Raw genomic sequence first — 20,388 nt, 5'->3', positions numbered from 1 at the left:
TGCTGATCTGAGTGGCCTGCACTGTCACCTGAGGCAATGGTGACATCCAGATCAGGTTGCTGCCAAGGGTCATGTCTGGGTGCCTGGTTCCACCACAGTCAGGGTCTGTGCTGCTACCAAGGTTACACAAAAACCTGGGATCTGGGCCACCTGTGGCCTTGTTGGTGTCCAGGATCTGTGCCATCACAGAGCCATCCTGATCTGAGTGGCATGTGCTTCCATCCAGAGCCAGGATCTGTTCCACGCCCAATCCACTGGGGAGGACCATGTCTGTGGTCCATGTTGCCTCATGGAGCCATGGAAACCATGCACAATGAGATCAGAGGCCTATTCTGAGCCAGTCCTTCCCTTCTCTGGCCCTGGGATAGCGGGAACTGGGCCTCACTGGATGCTGCAGCAAGAGAACTGGCCTTAACCATCATGACAGAGCTGGCCTCCCAAACTCTGGAGAGATGGCCCCATGCCTCACCCAAGACAGAGGAGATCTGACCCTGACGGCATGGGCACAGGGGAGACAGCTCTGCTCCTCACCTGAGGGGGTCTGCCACAGTGCCCTGGACTGACCATCTGAACCACCACCCAGGCTAACCTAGGGCTGGCCCAACCTGACATCTACCCCCATCTAGGACCTGCTGGAGCTTGTGAAGGGACTGATCCTGTGGAACAATAACCTCAGAATCTCCATGACTCACAGTGGCTGCAGGATATCCAAATGAACTTTTAGGTGAGGATCCAGTGAGGACGGTGTTCCAGAAACCAGAGCCTTGAACCAGACTCATAACAATGAACGTTTGCAAATAAAGCTGTTTAGACAAAAGGGTAGACTTGTCACACCAGGGCTCCCAATGCCACCAGGACTAATGAAGAGGTGCTGGAGAGATGGGAAAGATGGAGGAACTGAGAGGGTTTTGTTGTTGTGAGGTGTTTTTTCTGTTCTTTTGTTTTGGTTTTTATTTTCTGTTCGTGTTTCTTTGGTTTGGTTTGGTTTATGTTGCATATTATTTGTTTAACTAGTTAAAGATATGATGCACTTGTTTAACTATGTAAAGATGTGTTGATTTGTTTAATTATGTACAGATGTGTTGCTGTTTTACCTTGCCTGCCTAAGGCATCTGACTGGTCTAATAAAAAGCTGAATGGCCAATAGTGAGGGAGGAACTTCTGGGCTGTAAGTAGGAGGAGGAATTTAAGCTCCAGGAAAGAAAGAAAAGGAAACAACAGGGAGACATTAGGGGCCAGACAGACAGACTGACACAGAAGAAGCAGAAAGGTAGGACACACAGAATGAAAGAAAGGCAAAAAGCCCCAGGAAGAACATAGATAAATAGGAACAGGTTAAATTAAGTTAGAAGAGCTAATGGGACAAGCCTAAGCCAAGGCCAAGCTTTCATAATTAATAATAAGTCTGTGTCTTTATTTGGGAGCTGGTAGGTGGCCCAAAGAAAATTCCAGCTACAAGTTTGGTTTGTTTTTTTGTTTTTATTTTCATTTGGGAGGCCACATCTGGGAGGCTGGATAAGGAGGGACTGGATGGTGAGCAAAATTGGGGTGCATGATGTGAAATTCCCAAAGATCAATTAAGAAATTATGTTTTAAAAAGAGGAAGACAAAGGAAGCCACAGACAGAGCAGAGCATCCTTGAGCAACAGCAGCTGCTGAACACCAGAGCTATGCTCTAACAACAACAAAATTTAATGATCAAATATGTACAGTGGTATAAAATCTTAGAACAACTGAATGAGAGGTAAGTCAAGTCTAGGGGCTGAAAAGACGGCTCAGCAATCAAGAGCTCTTGTTTGCAGAGGACCCAGTGAGGTTCCCAGCACCACACTGGGCTGCACACCACAGTCTGGAACCAAAGCTCCAAAGGATCTGATATTCTCTTCTGATCTCTGAGGGTACCCACACATACATGCTCATGAAAACACACACACACACACACACACACACACACACACACACACACACACACAGAGTGAATTAAATATCTTATAAAAAAGAAATCATTAAAGAGATAATGTCTACACAAAAACAAACATTGCTTAGAGCATTGGTTCTCAACCTTCCTAATACTGCATCCCGTTAATACAGTTCCTCAGGTTGTGGTGAGCCCCCAACCATAAAATCATCTTTGTTGCTACTTCATAACTGTAATTTTGCTACTGTTATGAACAGTAATGAAAATATCTGATATTTCTGATGGTCTAATGTGACCCCTGTGGAAGTATCATTCAACACCCTCAGGGGTCATGACCTGCAGGGTGAGAACTGCTGGCTTAAAGAAGACATAAATATTATTTACCCATAATAAAAAGTCTTCTCTGGAGAAGCTACACCCCTTTCAGGCAATGAGAGTGCAGATGATTCCTTACCATCATCTTACACACAGGCCATCATTTATCAATAACAAGCAATTCAAACTCTTATTAATGACCTTGAGGGGTGAATACTGATGATAATGTCTTCCTAGTTTTGTCTGAGTTACTTCAAACCCATTCTATGATTCAGGGCCTGTCACTGAATTACACACTGTCCCAAACAGTGAAAGTACTTAGATCTCTTCTGTCAAGGCACATTTACGACCTTGTGCCTGAGAAGTTTCACTCATATAAAACTAGGAATAAGAAGCCAAGGTGTCAATCAGAACGGCTATGTGACACCCGGGGATACCTGGTAACTGGTTTGTCCCTAAGACCTCAAGAGACTGCAGGGCAGGCAGGCCAAGAAGCAGCTCCTGTTCTGCTGCGCTGAGCTCCAGTCTGCACATGGAGCACTTGGTGACAGAGGTCTTATTCAGCTCCAGAGCTGGGCGGATGCTTTCAAGAAAGCCACTGCTGTGGTTCAAATGGAGCTCGATATTCTGTGATGCTGAGATTTCCTTTAGGACCTGGAGCAGTGCTGGGTCTGCTGGACCCATGTTGGCTACTCCAACTTCCAGCCTAGGGATCTTGTACGGCTTGGGAGACAGTTTCCAGTAGCCAGCACTGATGTTGGGTGGATGCTGGGGTTCATCATTCATAAAACTTCTCATTTTAGCTTCATTTTCAGATATATTTTTCTCCCATTCCTTCATATGTTCAAAGGCAGATGCATAGTCCTCATCTATGGTTGGTGGCTGTAATGTTTCAAAACATTTTTCCATGACTGAGCAACCTGCTCTGGGTGGCATTTTATTTCCATTTATGGAGACTTTTACACTCTTCAACAGTGTCAGACTTTCTGGGTGGTCCCCAAAGTACTGTAAATTCAGTACTTTCAAAGCCAGTGTTCTCCCTCGAAGGAATTGCAAAATAAATGGAGAACATACAGCCACTGTGTTGCTTTCATAAGCAAAGTTTAGAGCAATGCTCAATAGATGTTCTGAAATGAATAAAGAGAAAGCTTCAGGAGATACCTGCCACATTCCCTTAATTAACTGCATCACCCAGGAAGTTTCTGGATGGCGCTTCACATAATCCTCATTATCAGACATGTTCTCCAGCGACTCTTTATCATGCACCAACTGAAGCAAATGAGATACAATTTTTGGCCCTGCCTTTGATGAAGGGTGGTTATAGACATACTTCAAAAAATTGTTGTAGGCATTCATAGCCTTCAAGGGTGAGTTAATTTGTCTCAAATAACCAAGTCCCAGATCTTGGTCTTCCTGCCTTTCTGAACCCAGGAGCTCAGTCAGCCTCATGGCAGCAAGAAATTCTTGGAACAAAGGACTTAAGAACCGATAGACAGGTCTTAGTCTCTGGGCAGAGAATTTGCTCATCAAGCAGGTGGTCAGATCTTCATCTTCATCAACGCCTGCTTCTGTGAGGTCATCACTACTGAACTCAAAGCAAGATGAAAAAAGGCCTCTCAAGGCCAGCTGGCCACATGAGGACACAGTGGCCTTGAGAGGCTCAGGTGTAGCCTTGTGTTTTAAGGAAAGATATTTCATATAGGACTTGAAAGCTGCCACATCATGAAAGGACTGGTCAGAAGGATTTTGAAACCAGTCAGTACAGACTGCTGCCATAAAGAGAGGAGTTTTGTGAATTCCCTGTAAACCAATACTCATTCCAAAGTAAACCATAAACTCTAGCAGACGTGAAATATTGTGGAAGAATAATTTCCGTAATACAGAGATAGTGTTATAGAAGGGAAACTCTTTGATCTCTAGAATTGTATCCAGGTATGGGCGGATGTTCCTGGCCCTGTTTGTATGGACTGTGATCAATAAGCAGGTTCGGGTCAAGTAGTTTCTTGTAATCATGGTTTCTATGGCTTGGGGCAGTGAGTCCATCCCATGATAGTCATCCAACAGGAACAGCACCTGGTGTTTTAACTGCTGGATGTTGCTGCTCAGGCACACTTCACTAATGCATCCTCCTGCCTCTAGGAGTTGGGCACAGATGATGTCAGCCAGCCCCTGGTCTGGTCTGGTGGAACCAAGGGAGATGTAGAAGACCAACTGGAACCTGTTCAGCAGGGGACAGCATCCTGATGCCCAGAGAAAAGCTGTTTTCTTCAGGAAGGTTGTCTTCCCACTGCCAGTTTCCCCCTCCACACACATGACGGAGCTGAGATTGCTGAGGACCTCGGGAAGCATCAAGGCCTCTTGCACTGGCCTGCTGATGTGCTTTGAAACCATGGACAGGTCACAACCAAGCAAGTGGTCAGTGCCGAGGCCGGAACACACCTCTGGCAGATTCATGTGGCGGAAAGTGGCCTTGGTGTAGGCTCCTCTCAGCTGCTCACTCAGACTCTTTGCCTCTTGAAACCACTGGGCTGCACTCTGAGCCAGGTCTGTGGAGAGGAGGCCGGCACTGCTGGATGGACAGTCACATCCTTGAACTTCACTCTGATCCTGATCTCTACAGAGGACAGATACAAAGCTGGATGCAGGTGCAGGTTCATGAGCTTCACTTGGAACAACATCTGTGGAGGGAAGAAGGGAGACCCAGTAGGAAATGTATTCAAGCCTTTCAACCCTAAGGCTGTGGTGTCTTTGTTACATTTTCTTGCCTGTCTGTTATGGATGGATTAGGACTTTTCTCCAATGTCCATAATCTCCCTTTGAGATCCTCTCAGACTTTTTCATGGCATCAGAATATGAGATCATGTGTCCAAGGCCCTATTTGACCTGGGGACTTAGACATAATGTGTTCTTATTAAGAATACTCTGGGCCGGGCGGTGGTGCCACACACCTTTAATCCCAGCACTCGGGAGGTAGAGGCAGGCAGATCTCTGTGAGTTCAAGGCAAGCCTGGAATACAGAGTGAGTCCCAGGAAAGGTGCAAAGCTATACAGAGAAACCCTGTCTTGAAAACACAAAAACAAACAAACAAACAAAAAAGAATACTCTGGCATCCTAATCTCCCATTTAAGACCCCAGGAAACCAGCTTGCTGCAGGATCCCTTTAAGACTGGCTGGTTTGGATCTGGCACAAGGACTGCTGTCACTAGTCCTGCATTCACTCTCAAGATGTCACAGGAATGCTGACACTCTCTCACCCACAGTGCCCTCCATGTCAGTGCCCTCCTCTCTAGAAGCTCCTTGGACAATTATACATGCACTTTCCTTTCAAATCCCTGCGTACAAATACACATAATCCCATGTTGCTTTCAAGTTCTTACCAGCCACCGTAGAGTGAACGGCCACTGGATCCTCATGATTGCTTTCACCTGTGGTATCCTTGAAAGAGAAATCCTTTATTAAATCAAAACTGCTCTTAAATCAAGATTGGGTACAATACTATCATTGATGATATAATCAATAATATTATCAGTCAAATTGATAATACTGTCAATCAAAGCCCAACATCCTCTAAACACAGCCTACACTCAGTGATGATTAAAGGAACGAGTGCTCTAGATAAGAAAGAATAAATCTCACTCATCTGCAAGAGTGTGTTCTTAGACAGTACATGCATGGGATATACATCCTCTCCATGGATGAGTGCTGTGTGGGTGATCAAAATTGTAGAGTCTGGAACAAGAATGGTCCTGCAGAAAGCATTAAGCATTGCCTCCATCCTTGGTTATTAGTAACTTTGTATGTAATACCACATACTGCGAAGGAGAAAGGTTATTTATGCATGCACACACAGTTTTGTTTTTTAATATTCTCTTTTCTGAGACAAGGTTAAAAGTAGACTATGGGGATCCTCCGTCTATTTCCCAAGTGCTGGGATTCAAAAGATGAATCATAACACCTGGTTTCAATGTCTTGCTTTTTATTTTTGCTTCTGTTTTGAGACAGAGCCTTGTTTAACTTAGACTGGCCTCAAACTTAGTATGTGTCTGACCAGGACTTTGAACTTCTGATCTCCCTTCTTCCACCTCCCATTGCTGTGATTCCAGGTGTCCCCACCACACCCAGTTTGATCAGTGCTGAGGAAACACAGGACTTCATGTGCACTGGGCATCCCCAGGGACTGCAATGTCATTTGAAAATGACAAATACAAGAGGTTAATCAACTGAACCGAGTTGTTTCTCTCTTCTTTTCCTTTCCTTCCTCGGCTTTTGTTTTGTTTTTTGATAAGGAGGCTCATACTTATGGGCCGCCTTAAACTTATTGCCAGCCTTGAACTCATGGCAAATTCTGCCTCAGTCTCCAGAGTTCTGGGCTGCAGGCATGGGGTATCATGCCAAGCTTTGTTTCTTTTGGAGGATGACAAACATAGTATATATACTACCATACTACCTCCAAGTGAGGAAGTGCCTGTGACTGACTATTCAACTGATAGTTTGTATCCCTGAGAGATGTAGGGTTCAAACTATTATCTGGGTTACAATTTTGCTAGGCATCATTTTTGTTAGGAAACACATCTACAGGCCGGTAATGTAGGTCAGTTACAGAGTCCTTGCCTGCGTTTGATCTCCAGCACTACAAGAAATAAAGCAAAATAATAATAAAAACTCAGCTGTGTGTTGGCACATAGACTTAACAATCCTAACACTTGGAAAGGTAAAGCAAGAGGATCACAAATTCTAGCCAGTCTGGGATAAGTAGCAAGTTCAAGGTCAGCCTAGACCTCAAACTAAGAAACTGTCTCAAGCAAAAAAACTAAACAAACAAAATGAAATATACCTCAAAGATCTCTCAATACCAAGTAGGAAGTCAAGCGTACTGTCTAAAGATCACAGATGAGATCCACTGAGCTCCGATGCCAGTCAGGTCTAAACTGGAAAGAGTCTGAAGAATCCCGGAGGAGAAGGGTCGCACATTCGGAGAGCTAGGTATTGACTTCTGTTCACTGTGAAGCCCTGTCTATAACCATCGGGTGGTAGTTGTTAGTAAATAATTGTGTGACTCATTTAATTCTGTATTGACAAAGGGCAATTGCTGTTCAAAACAGTGTTCAACCACACTACCATGTACTGTGAGTCAGAGAAGGGGGCAGTGTCCATTACCGTGGCCTCTGGAAGTGCGCCGTGGCTCTGAAGGTCAGGAATCACTTCTGCAGAGGACTTCAGGTTTTGGAGAAAGAGACAGCTAAACAGAGAAGACAAAAATAATAAAATAGTTCCATGCAAGTAGGCGTTTGCATTAGGTTTTAACACAGACACAGAAACAATAATGAAGTAGAAAGCTAACGTTTTCAGTGACTCTGCCAGCATTTTTATCATATACGACTTTCACAGCCAGGCAGTGGTGGCTCACAATTTTAATTTCAGCACTTGGGAGGCAGAGGCATATCTTTGTGTGTTCGAGGCCAACATGGTCTACAGAGTGAGTTCCAAGACAGATAGGATGACACAGAGAAACCCTGTCTTGAGAAAAAAAATAATATATATATATGTATGTATATGTATATATGTGTATATATGTATATATATATATATATATATATATATATTCACACGTTGACTTTCAACAACTCAGTGCATGTGGTTTGTGAAGTGAAGGTGAGAATACGCAGAGAACATGGTGGAGTGAACACATAAATGTAACTATCTGATGTGCAGGATATCTGATATTCAACCCCTGTGAAAGAGTCATTTGACCCCCTAAGGGGTCAACACCCACAGGTTGAGAACCCCTGCTCCACAGGGTTAACATACATAATGGTGGGGGAGGCAGGGCTCCAGGCTGCAGAGCAGGACGCTGGTTGATTACATCTCTGTCCACACACAGGAAACAGAGAGAGCTAACAGGAAGTGTAGTAAGGCTATAAATACTCAGAGCACACTTCCAGTGACTTACTTCCTCCAGCAAGGAGGAAATAGCCTTCCCAAGCAATACCATAAACTGTTGACCCAGTGTTCAGATAGATGACCCCATGGGAGACATTGCTCATTCCAACCACCACAACCATACATGTAAATATCTGGGGTACTCACACAAAGACAGTTGTAATTTAAAACAAAAAAGAGGTAGAAAGAGGGGAAAAAAAGCACTTTTTTTTTCCACATAAAGATTGAGTTGATAGTTGTTTTTAGAAAAAGTTCTAAATAAAACTAGATTGTATCAGCACTTGGGAGGCAGAGGCAGGCAGATCTCTGTGTGTTCGAGGCCAGCATGGTCTACAGAGTGAGTTCCAGGACAGATAGGATGACACAGAGAAACCCTGGCTGCCCTGTCCACGCTCCACTGAGGGAGCTGCATAGTTGAAGGAACTCGCTGACGCTAACACCCTTCCTGAAAAGCTGAGAGACCATGACAATGCACCAGTCTCTCACTGGGCAGACCACTACTCTTAGCAAGTGAGTGGAAGGAAAACAGCAGCATCAGGAAAAAGTCCAAGAACTTAATGATGTGGCAAGACATCAACCACAGGCACACTAGTTGTGAGAATCCAGCCAGAGAACAAGGAACTGACATCCTTGGAAGAACACCAGTCTGCATTGGAACCAAGAATGAGCAAGTGCCGGAAACAAAGGTTAGAGTGCTGAGGGAGAGCGAAAATGATGACCGAGATCTAACACTGAAGTCAGAAGAGCAACACTCAAGATTAGCACGGTACATCTCAACAACAGCTGATGATCCTTCCGTGATACATCTCTGCACGTCCTTGAAGCATGTCAGCACCGACTGGCGAGGAGGCACTTGGAAGCAAATTGGAATGAGTTACAAGCATGTGTTGACCAGAACGCTGAGAGAGCAGCAGCAATGAGGAAAACCATTGAAATTGAAGCAGGGTTGCAAGGAATAGGAGTGAATATTTCAACTCCAAGAAACAAAATCTTGAGAGAAATCCTTCTTGAACTGAAGATCCTTTTTGAACATTCGGACAGATAAAGCATCAGAGAGTACATCTTTGTCATCATTAGTGACTAACAGTGACCTTGGTCTGAGGAGGAGCTGAGTGGCTTTCTGCATGGTCACTAGGATTGGCCTAGAAGTGAATGGATGAATAAATGTAAAACTTGTATGTACAAGTAACCGGCTAGGATGCAGAACAGAAGAATGGATGATTGGTCGTCATAAACTAGATCCCCAAACATAATTAGAAAGGAGAAGCTGAGATGTCAATTGGTGAATAGTGTGTCTTCATGGTGATGCTGAATACTGCAGAGCTTCAGAAGTGCTGTTGGCTTCCTAGATGATACGTAGGTATCATCTACTAAACATCTGGAAATCCTGAATTATCTCAAATGTAAAGTGTAAGATTTGCCATAGTTTTCTGATGGGAAGATCTTCAATCTAAGACTTCCTTCCCGTTCAGTGTCAGGATTAACAAATAGCTTAGGTACCATGAGGCTTCTACCTTAGTGGCTGCCCATTTATTTAAATTCTTTGTCAAGGAAATTCAGTTTTAAAGTCCATAAGAATGTGTTACTAGCTAGCTCCAGAGAAGTTAGGTAACAAGGAGGGCCCTAAGAGAGACGAATGGATTGCCCCGGGAAGGGGAAATAGATGAGATCTCCTGAGTAAACTGGGGGCAGGGGGGGGCAATAGAGGGAAGGGCATGAGGGATGAAACCATGAGGGAATGGATGGTCAAGCTGGGGGAGGGATGGAGTGGGAGAGCAATGAAAGAGATATCTTGCCCATGTTTCCTTCTTATTCAGTTGGGTCATTCTGAACTCTACTGATGTTCATCCTGTGTTATATCCATTAATGAAGAGAATGACTTTCTAAGCCACTGTTTGGAATCCTTTTTAAAATAATAGAGTTCACTCTTTGAGAATTTCACACATATATTGTGGCTTGGATGAGAAAATACCCCCCATTTGGTCATGTATTTGAACACGTGGTCACAGTTGGTAGCACTGTTTTTGAAAGACCATGGAACCTTTAGGAGGTGGAGCAGACTTTGAGGTTTTCTATCCTGGCTCCACTTCCTGTTGTTGCTTTACGCTTCCTGTGTACAGATAAGATTGGTCAGCTGACTACCTGAGTACCAGGTCAACATCACACTCCTGCCGCCATGCCTCTTCTGTCATGATGGACTGTATCTTCTCAGAACTGCAAGCCCAAACAATCCTTTCTCTCCTCTGAGTGGCTCTTTGTCAGGGTGTTTGTAATGGTTTAAATGAAAAATGTCCCCCATAGATCAGATATTTGAACACCTCGTTCCCAGCTGGTGGCACTAACTGGGGATGTGGTGAAGCTTTGCTGCAGACATGATGGACCAGCCTGACTCCATCTTAAGGATGGGAGCCATGTTGTTATACGGTCAGAATAAGCTCATTTCTGTTGGCTGCAAAATTCAAGCTGATAGTGCTTTAGCCTGTTTCTGGGATTTAACGTGCTCCCACTCTAAGGAGTTTGACTCACACCTGGAACATACCCTGAGAAGACAAGATGCTCTGCCAAATAGTTTTGAAATGTTCACCCAAGTTCCTCCATAACCAAGATTCCTATGGAAATCCCTCAACCCTTGAAAGTCCCCTAGTGTTACAGCCCCATTTTTCCCGTGTTCTATACTATATTTTCAAACCCCGCACTAGAAGACATCCCTGTCTGACAGAAAATAAAGCTTGCTTCATCTGACCAAGGAATCTGGGTGGTGGTCTTCATTCAGTGGGGTTAACAGAAGTACATCACGGGGACAGGCTGAAGAGTTCATAGCCTTGCTCCACTTACATTCTCTCTCTACTTTCAGCTTGCAGGTGAAGATGAAATCTCTCAGCTTCCTGTTCCAACTGACTGCTACCATGCCTCCCATATCATTATGGACTCCCCCTCTATGAGGAAACCAAAATAAACTCTTTTTTCCATAAATTGGTTTTGGTCATGGTGTTTTATCATAGGAACAAACGAGTATCTAATACACGGGTATAGCATATTTTGATTATATTTATACCCCCCCGCTGCCCCTCTTCAGCTGCCCCAGATGCCCCACCACACTGTATCCCTCCCAGCTTCATGTCCTCTTTTCATACCTCTCTGAGTGCACTCGCTGCTCTCCATATGTGCACAGGTGTAGGGCCACCCCCCGGAGTTGGGAAACCTGCCATGGACCACACCCCTGAAGAAAACTGACTCTCCCCCCTGAGAGCCATCAAATGCTGGTCACTCCCCCAGAAAGGGGAAGGTCTTGGGGAGTGCTTCCACAAACCACACTGAAATGTTGACTGGCCTGATATTTTGCAGGCAGCCATGGCCATGTGCGGTTTCCTTGTTGGTGTTTTGAGACAGTGTCTCACTCTGTAGACCAGGCTGGCCTCTAACTCACAAGAGATCTGCCTGCCTCTGCCTCTCAAGTGCAGGATTAAAGGCATGCCCCCCCCCACACACACACACACCCAGCTTTCATGTGAGTTCTTGCAAGAACACTGTCATGTAAAGACAGCACTTCCTAGTGGTCTAGCTCAACATCTGGCTCTTATAATTTTCACCCCTCCTTTCCCAGTGTTCCCTGAGCCTGGGAAAGAGGTTGTGACATACATGGCCCATTTAGATAAGCACTCACAGTCACTATGCACTATGACTAGTAGGAGTCCGTGAAATTCTTTTCTTGTTCAGAGTCTGGATTCAGTTCCTTCTAGGCCCCCATTAGCAACTGACAGCATGGGGGTATCCTAAAAACACACTTGGCTGATAGAAAATGGTTGTTGTTGTTGTTGTTGTTGTTGTTGTTGTTGTTGTTGTTGTTATCATTTTATATCTTGCTACTGTCTGTCTAGTAAACCTCCCAGACCTTTAAAAAATAAAGGTGGGCATAGAGCAGCACACTTGTAACTCAGAACTAGGGAGGTAGAAGCAGAAGGATAGAGAGTTGAAGGTCCTCCTCATACATAGTGAGTTTAAAGCCAGCCTGGGCTAGATAATACCCTCTCTCAAATGACCATCTTTAGGGAAACAAGATTAGGCAATCCAGACATGGTAGGTAGAGCATGCATATAATCATAGCACTAATGAAGCTGAGGAAAGAGGACTGTGAGTTCAAGGTCAGCCTGGGCTACACAGCAAATCAATGTCAGCTACATGGTGAGATGTAGGGCTAAAGATGTAGATTTGGGCTAAAGATCAGCTCAGCAGCAGAATGCTTCCCTCCTGTGGGCAAGGCCCTGAGTTCCATTCTCAACATTCGGAAGTAGAGGGGAAAATAAGCCACCCTAGTGTTTTCACATAGCTCAGTTGTTGAAGGGGTACTTAGAATGCATGACACCCTGGATTCAATTCCCACTAGGCAGTGTGTGGTGGTGGTGGTGGTGGTGGTGGTGTGGATTGTGGGATATTCTGAAATAAGCACCCTAACACCAATGAAAGCAGAAAAAGGAGGTATCACTGGTGGGCTGAAGCCAGACTAGCTCCTGAAAGGCCTCGGTATCCAGTCCAGTTTGTAGTCTCATCTCATACTTTAAAACCACAAGGTGAGACAAGCAGACAAGAAAGGTTGGTCAGGTTGTTAAGGGCAATGATCTATTGTTTCAGCCCCAGGTAACACGTGAAGTCATACTTTGCAATAGAGAGTTCAGGCAGTGCTTAGTGAGTCCCTGAATAAACCAATAAATCAGAATCTAATAACTGGCCTTTCCTGCCTTATCCTACTTCAACAGAGATGGAGATGAGAGCTGGAGAGAAAGAGAAAGGGAGAGAAGACGAAACCAAAATCACCAAAAAAGCATAGGCAAGGCTAAGTATGGATATATGCACAGTTGGTAAAAATCATACAAAGAAATTAAAAGAAAAAGTAATTGAAAATCAGGACTGTGTTTACCCCTGGATAGGAAGGTCGAGCATCAGCTAGGACCTGGGGACAGCACAGGAGCCTTCTGAGTCATTGAGAGACCTTGATTTCTTGACTTTAGTGTTCAGCTCCTAGGACCTTTATTATTATCTTTTAATCATTGTATTAGTTATTTTATATTGCCGTGATCAAATACCATGACAAGAAGCAACTTTAGGGGAAAAAAATTACTTAGGTTTAAGTTCTAGAACACTGGTTCTCAACCTTCCTAACACTGAGACCTTCTAATGCAGTTTGTGGTGACCCCCAAACACAAAATTATTTTTGTTGCTACTTCATAGCTGTAATTTTGCTGTTATGAATTTTAATGCAACTATCTGATGTGCAGGATATCTGATATTCAACCCCTAAGAGGTTGATACCCCACAGGTTGAGAACCCCTGCTTCACAGGGTTAAAGTACATAATGGTGAGGGAGGCAGGGCTCCAGGCTGCAGAGCAGGACGCTGGTTGATTATATCTCTGTCCACACACAGGAAACAGAGGACTAACAGGAAGTGTAGTAAGGCTATAAACTCTCAAAGCACACTTCCAGTGACTTACTTCTTCCAGCAAGGAGGAAATAGCCTTCCCAAGCAATACCACAAACTGCTGACTCGGTGTTCAGATGGATGAGCCCCTGGGAGACATTGCTCATTCCAACCACCACAACCATACATGTAAATATTTGGGGTACTCACACAAAGACAGTTGTAATTTAAAACAAAAAAAGAGGTAGAAAAAGCAAAAAAAAAATTTTTTTCACATATAGAGGTGATATATTTTTTTAGAAAAAGTCGTAAATAAAACTAGACTGCATCTTAACTTAAAGGCCCAAGGATTAAGAAGGCCCCGTATTCACAATTTACCATCTACTACATCCAAATAAAAAGCAAAAAGTGAGCACTGCTCTCCAGCATCTTCAGACCTCACACCGAGAAGGAAATAGTCCTAGTTAGGGAGGTTGAGACAGATCTCACTCTGTAGTCCCAGCTGGTCTCCAACACGTGACTCCAAGAGGGGAGCTAATGGGACTGAGAGGAGGACAAGAGGGGGTAACAGGAGGATGGTGGTGACCATAATTCAAATACACTGTGTACATGCATGAAAATGTCATAATGAACCCATTATTACTTAAAACTAATATCTAGTAACAAACACACTTTAGACGACTCTTTCTAAGGATTTGTCCTATTATCACCTTTCTATCTCATAAACAGATAACTGATTTTAAAAGTAAAACAAATTAGACGTCAATTCTTCTAACATCAAACTAACGTAGTCCAATTTCACTTGGACTTTGGCTGTACAAAGGACTCCTGTGGAACTAATCAGAGAACAGGACACTCCAACGAAGCTGTGGCTCAAGCCTGCAAAGGACTATCAGTCACACCAAAGGACATCTTCAATTGTGCTCCTCTTTCTTAACTTATAACTGCTTGACTTTAAAAATAAACTGATTTAAAATCAATCATACTAAGGTGTTCATACAAAATGAAACTACACAATGTTCTTCCTCCAGCCTCTGAGAACTGGAACTACAGGTGCGCACCACTGTGTCCAGCCCAAAATACTCACTCTTAACCCCGCACATAGTGATATTTACTTCTGAAAACACTCTTGATAATTACTTAGTGAAAACAACAAATCTCTTCTTGCAATCGAACATTTCTAGAGAATTTTTATGTGCAGAAAATGAGTAAAAATAAACTTGAAGATGGACAGAAAGGGGTCAGAGCAGCGCAACAGTAAAGGGCTAGCCTCGAGTGCCCACGCAACAGTAAAGGGCTAGCCTCAAGTGCCCAACTCACTGGTTCCATCCCCAGCACCAGGAAAAGAAAACCACAGAAAAGAAATACTTTTGTGTGAAATCTTAGATATTGGAAATAGGAAATTCTAAAAGCTTCTAGAAGAAGCAGGAGGAGAAAGCAGTTTCTAATCAAAGGAATCAAAACAGTATGGGACTGCCAGGCACACCCTAGATGTTCGCCACTTTGGAGGCTGATGAAGGAACATCATGAGTTCAAATCCAACCTGGGCTACCTAGAAAGCTTGGGGTGGTGTGGGATATGTAGCAAGATGCTGTCTTTAAAATTATATATAGATATTGACCCAGTCAAAACCAAGTCTAACTATGACAGGAAAGCTAGACAGGGAGGATGTCATGGGAGGAAAGAGACAAAGATAAAAGTTTGTGTCCTTCACAGTGGGAACCAGAGGAGCGGGCAGAGACTCTCCACAGAGAAAGCAGGTTGGGGAGCAGTGAGGAGTAACTGTTGAAGTACACTCAAGGTTAAGGGAATTCACCATGCTCACTTGGGATAAAACCTGGTGTGCTCCTCTAATGGATCGTCCCCTTCCTCCCACTTTTCCATACATCCTCCACAGGAAAAACACCGGACAGTGTCCTTTATGCCTAGAAGGAAGGAAATGTGGTCAGTGTTACTCTGACATACACCTGTCAACTCACAAGCAGATAATAACGATAGTAAAATCCTATTTGCATCCCCAATTAGATTGTGTGGCACAGTCCTGCACAGGTCATCAGGGGGCAACAGCCCACAGGGGACTCTTGGTCCTTCAATGGGGTGGTCAGCAACAGTCACTGAATGTTCCTGTGCACTATGTATTCTGATCATCTCAGCCCTGTCATTCTGAGAGATTTCCAAGAAGAGAAACTCCGTGGGAGCAGAGATTTCTGTCTGACTTGGACAATGCTGACAGAGTGGACTCTCACAGACACAGGCCATCAATAGGCATTTGCTTAAGGAATAAACGAGAAAGAATATGTGTGAAGGTCGGAGGTGGAGGAACACAGGAACTGATTTAGGGGTTCTCTGTGAGTAAGATCATGGAGAATGACTTGTCTCTTCCCACAGTATTGCAGTAGGAGAACATCGCCCATGAGACCTGAGGGAGGGCAGCAAGAGAAGAGACAATAAAGAAGAGTCTGAGGTAAAAGGTCATTCATGCTAGTGGACTACGTCTGTTAGATAAGGTGTCTGCACAATCCACATTCTGACCTGCTCTGACAAACTCGCAACATTATGTAATCACAGTGACAGATCTACAGAAAACTCCATCCCAACTCAGGAGTGCATTTGGTCAGAGGAACACTAGCCAGACGGCTAGGGAGCACGCCATGTCTTTTCCTCATTCTCTCCTTGTACTTTAGGCAGTGACCCAGCTGAGGGGAACCAGCTTTGTGGATCACCCAGTGGAGCTTCTGCTGGGCAGCAGCTACAGAAATGAGGAACTTGTGTAAGATTCTTCACGGTTTGAAACTAAGGAAATGAGTTTGCGGGTATTTCTCCTGTGAGCACTGTATGGTAAAAACAGGGACCCACATCCTACTTTCTCCCATTCTTCCTAAGCAATAGAAACTCCAAACTCTGTGTGTGTGCATGTGTGTGCACATGTGTGTGTGCGTCTATGTGTGTGTGTGTTCATATGTACATGTACTGCGCACTGCACATGCATACAGCTACCTTCCTCTATTGCTCTCCCCCTGTTTTTTTGAGGTAAGGTCTCTCACTGAACGTGGAGTTCACTGATTCAACAAAAGGAGTAGGCCAGTGAGCTCTGCAGATCCACCTGTCTTTGGAACCCAGAGCTGGGATCACAGGCATGTACCCTCACACTTGGCTTTTCACATAGGTACTGGGAATGTAAATTCAGGTCTTTGTGTTCACACAGCAAGCACCTTGCTGACTAGCCAGACCCTAGAAACTTCAATTCTTAACAGGGCGTAGCGTCACCCAAGGAAAACACTGGATTTCTCAGCAACTCTCAAAAGTCGGTATGGCCATCTAAGTTCTGGTGAAAGAAATATAAGGGAGCCGGAGAGATGGCTCACTGGGTAAGAGGGCCTGCTGTGTCAACACAAGAACCTGAGTTCAATTCTTGGCATGTACATGAAAAGCTAGATGAGGCCAACCACACACCCGTTACCCCAGTGCAGAAATAGCAAGATCATGGGTCTGGCTGGCTACCGCCTGACTCTTCATTCACTGAGACAGCCTGACTCAAGAGAATAAGGCAGAAGGGAATAGAGCAGGCTAGTCAATTCCTTCTGCTGTCCTCTAGCCACCTGCACCCACATGAACACACACCACACTCACAAACACACATAAGAGAAAGAAATATGAGCACAATTGTCTTGTGCCAGTTTCTGGAAACTCCTGGGGTGTTAGGGGTAAGATACAAGGGAAAGAAAGCTGTAGACAAAAAGACATGATTATTATTCCAAATGGACGACTGCGCTCACCATCAGCCCAGACCTCGGGTTTCAAGTTTGGAGGCTGAGCACCAAGGGAATTGTGAGAAACTGAAGGTCTTATGGGGCAGCAAAGGGATCTATGCGGAATGATGGAGAGTGGAGCCTGCTGAGTGGAGACAAATGCAAGACCTGGACAAGCACATCTGGTGGACACAAACGACTGACTCACCTGTGTAGAAAAGGCCTGCTCTGACCAGAGCTTCAACAGCCACAGGGGACTCATGGGGCCAGTCCTTAAAGGTGTCCAGTCTTAGTTCTTCATTAGCAAAGACGCTGTCATTGCAGAAAGCTTGGGGGTTGAGGGGAGAAAGAAAGAAAAAAGATGTAGGTGAGAGCAGCAGGCTTTGATCGCAAAGTTCAAGTTAGCTGTGTGTGCAGGTGGAATGATCTGGTGTACTGTGCTTGCGTCAAAATAATTGAGGGTGGTTGGAAAAGCATGAAGGGATAAAAGAAGCAATCAATTCAACTCAACAAAGAAAAATATTTTTACAGTCTAGAGGCCTGTGTTTTATTTTACTTTTATTAAGCCATGGAGTGATAGGGACCAGCTCCCTAGTGCCACAAGGTGTGGCCTCTGGGAGGAGCAGGCTGGTCCTTGAGCTTCTCTCTGGCTTCCTTCCTCTGATCGTTCTCCATCACTCATTTCAAGAAGCATGTTCAGCCCTTAGTTTCTCTCTCTTCTTCCTCCACATCTCCTCCCCCATGTTTGGAGGGGGGTGCGTGTGTATACAGGTACATATATGTGTGTGGAACATGTGCATTGGGGGCTCGTACAAGTGGAGGCCAGAAGACAACATTCACTGTTATTCTTCAATCTCCAGCCCACTTTTTTTGAGAGAGTCCCTCATTTGCAGGCTAGGTTGTCTGGCTATGGAGCCCCCCAGGATTAACGCATCTGCCTCCCCAGCACTGAGATCTCAAGCCCATACTGCCACACGTGTTTTTTCACATGGATTCCGGGGCTAGAACTCAGGTCTTTGTTCTCAAAAGGCCTTTGCTACCCCTAGCACTTATTAGTTTGTTTTGTTTTGTTTATGGTTTTTGAAAACAGGTCTTACCATGTAGCTTTGGCTAGCCTGGAACTCAAGATGTAGACCAGGCTGGCCTTGAACACACAGAAATATGCCTGTCTCTGCCTCCTACATGCTGGGATTAATGGTGTGCACCACTACACCCAACCCTTTTTAGCTCTTAAAATGCTCAATACATACATTAACTCTTTGACAAGAACCCTGCCCTTCACTTGGTGCTGTGTGAAAACAGACTGTCCCAGTATTGCCATGCACTGCAGCCTGTGCAGCTCTGGACCTGACCTGACTGCAGGGACAGGGAATGAAGAAAGAGCAGACAGTGAGAAGAAATGACAGACGTGTGCACAGAAAAGCTGGGATTGGGTGGGTTGTACTTACTCTAACGGAGCAAGCACCAACGATGCATCAACCTGGAACGTACGTCAGTTTATTACATATATCACAGGGGAGGGGTTACATGAGTTTATTACATATATTACAGGGGAAGAGGTTACATAAGTTTATTATATAACTCACAGGGGAGGGGTTCCATGAGTTTACTATATACATCACAGGGGAGGGGTTACATGAGTTTATTATGTACATCACAGGGGAGGGGTTACATGAGTTTATTATGTACATCACAGGGGAGGGGCTAAGTGAGTTCACTATATACATTGCAGCAAAGGGGTTAAGTAACCTTCATAACCTTCTCTATAGGTCAGTCTCCAGGTGTAAAGATCAGGGAAGAAATGGCTAGTCTTTACACACACTGCTCAATCATTCATAAACACTTGTACTTACACACACTGTGAACATTCACACTCAGACCAGAAGGAGGCTCTCCCACCCCCTCAAAGCCTCACCCAGGGAAGAAACTTTTGCCATTCCCATGGATCTGAGGCATTGGGTCCTTGACATGTTAAAAAGTGACCATTCACTCAGGACTTCATCTACTCCTTACACATTCACTCAAGACTTCCTCTGCTCCCCACACCTATGGTAACATGTGTGATCATCCTTTTGAACAGCCCATTCCCCCTATGTCTACAATGTCGCTCTTCTTATAAATTCTTGCAAATGTGTTCAAAGAGACAGCTCTGCTTTCTTATTTTGGCGGGGGGTGGGGGGGAGGGGGGGGTGGTTGAGACAGGGTTTCTCTATGTAGTTTTGCGCCTTTCCTGGAACTCACAGGTAGCCTCAAACTCACAGAGATCTGCCTGGCTCTGCCACCCGAGTGCTTGGGATTAAAGGCGTGCGCCACCACCGCCCGGCGACAGCTCTGCTTTCTAAAGACCTAGAGAACAAACACTGGCTACCTCTCCTTTTCCCTTTGTGTGTGTCATTTTAGCAAGCTACTGGAAAATGGCGAATCTTGCCAAAAGGATGTTTTTGTCTGATTCAGTTTACACTTTTTGAGACAGCATTTTGCTATGTAGCCCAGACTGGCCTTACACTTGTGGCCTTTCTGCCTTGGCTCTCTGGATTTGGGGATTCAAGAATGGTCTACCATACATGGCACTAACCCCAGAATTATTTTTATTTTATTTTTTTCTATTTGTTTTGTTCTTGATAGAGAATATCATGTAGCCCATGCTGGCCTCTAACTTCATACCAGAGTCTGGGCTGTCCTTGACCTCCTGTGGCCACCTCCCAAGTACTGGGATTGTAAGTGTGCGGCGCCATAGTCAGTGGACCATGGAATTCTTGCTGGACTGTCATGGTTGTCATCGTCCTGTCCAGTGTCCTCTCCCATATGCATCCCACCCTTTCCTCTAGGGCCTGAACTCGGAGGCCAGCACCATGCTATAAATAGTGCTCTGTCACTGAGATAACTCTCCAACCTCCCCTCTACTCTCTTGAGGTGGTGGGGATGGAACCCAAGGACATTCATTGCCCATTCTAGGCAAGTGGTCACCCACTGAACCATATCCTCAGACCTGCTACTTCATTTTAATATGAATAGTCCTTAATCTCTTAGCAGCACACTGAGCCATTAAAC

At 44.6% G+C, this 20,388-nt stretch overlaps 1 protein-coding gene and 1 pseudogene across 1 annotated transcript in view; one reads left to right on the top strand and one right to left on the bottom strand.

Annotated features, from left to right (window-relative positions):
- The window catches only part of LOC102914341 (baculoviral IAP repeat-containing protein 1a-like), a 60,845-nt gene that overhangs the window by 18,196 nt on the left and 22,261 nt on the right, over positions 1-20,388 (bottom strand). Inside the window, exons 8-12 of the mRNA XM_076552199.1 lie at positions 17,546-17,665; positions 15,414-15,513; positions 7,392-7,473; positions 5,612-5,669; positions 2,671-4,911 (exon numbers count right to left, since the gene is read on the bottom strand). Of these exons, the coding sequence (XP_076408314.1) occupies positions 2,671-4,911; positions 5,612-5,669; positions 7,392-7,473; positions 15,414-15,513; positions 17,546-17,665 (2,601 nt within the window). The remainder of the gene's footprint in view (positions 1-2,670; positions 4,912-5,611; positions 5,670-7,391; positions 7,474-15,413; positions 15,514-17,545; positions 17,666-20,388) is intronic.
- LOC121822969 (FGFR1 oncogene partner 2 pseudogene) lies at positions 7,509-9,362 on the top strand (annotated as a pseudogene).

This window comes from Peromyscus maniculatus, chromosome 15 (assembly GCF_049852395.1).
Source record: "Peromyscus maniculatus bairdii isolate BWxNUB_F1_BW_parent chromosome 15, HU_Pman_BW_mat_3.1, whole genome shotgun sequence".
NCBI lineage: Eukaryota > Metazoa > Chordata > Mammalia > Rodentia > Cricetidae > Peromyscus > Peromyscus maniculatus.
The sequence above is the reverse complement of the archived record's forward strand: the minus strand, read 5'-3'. Positions and strand labels throughout refer to the sequence as shown.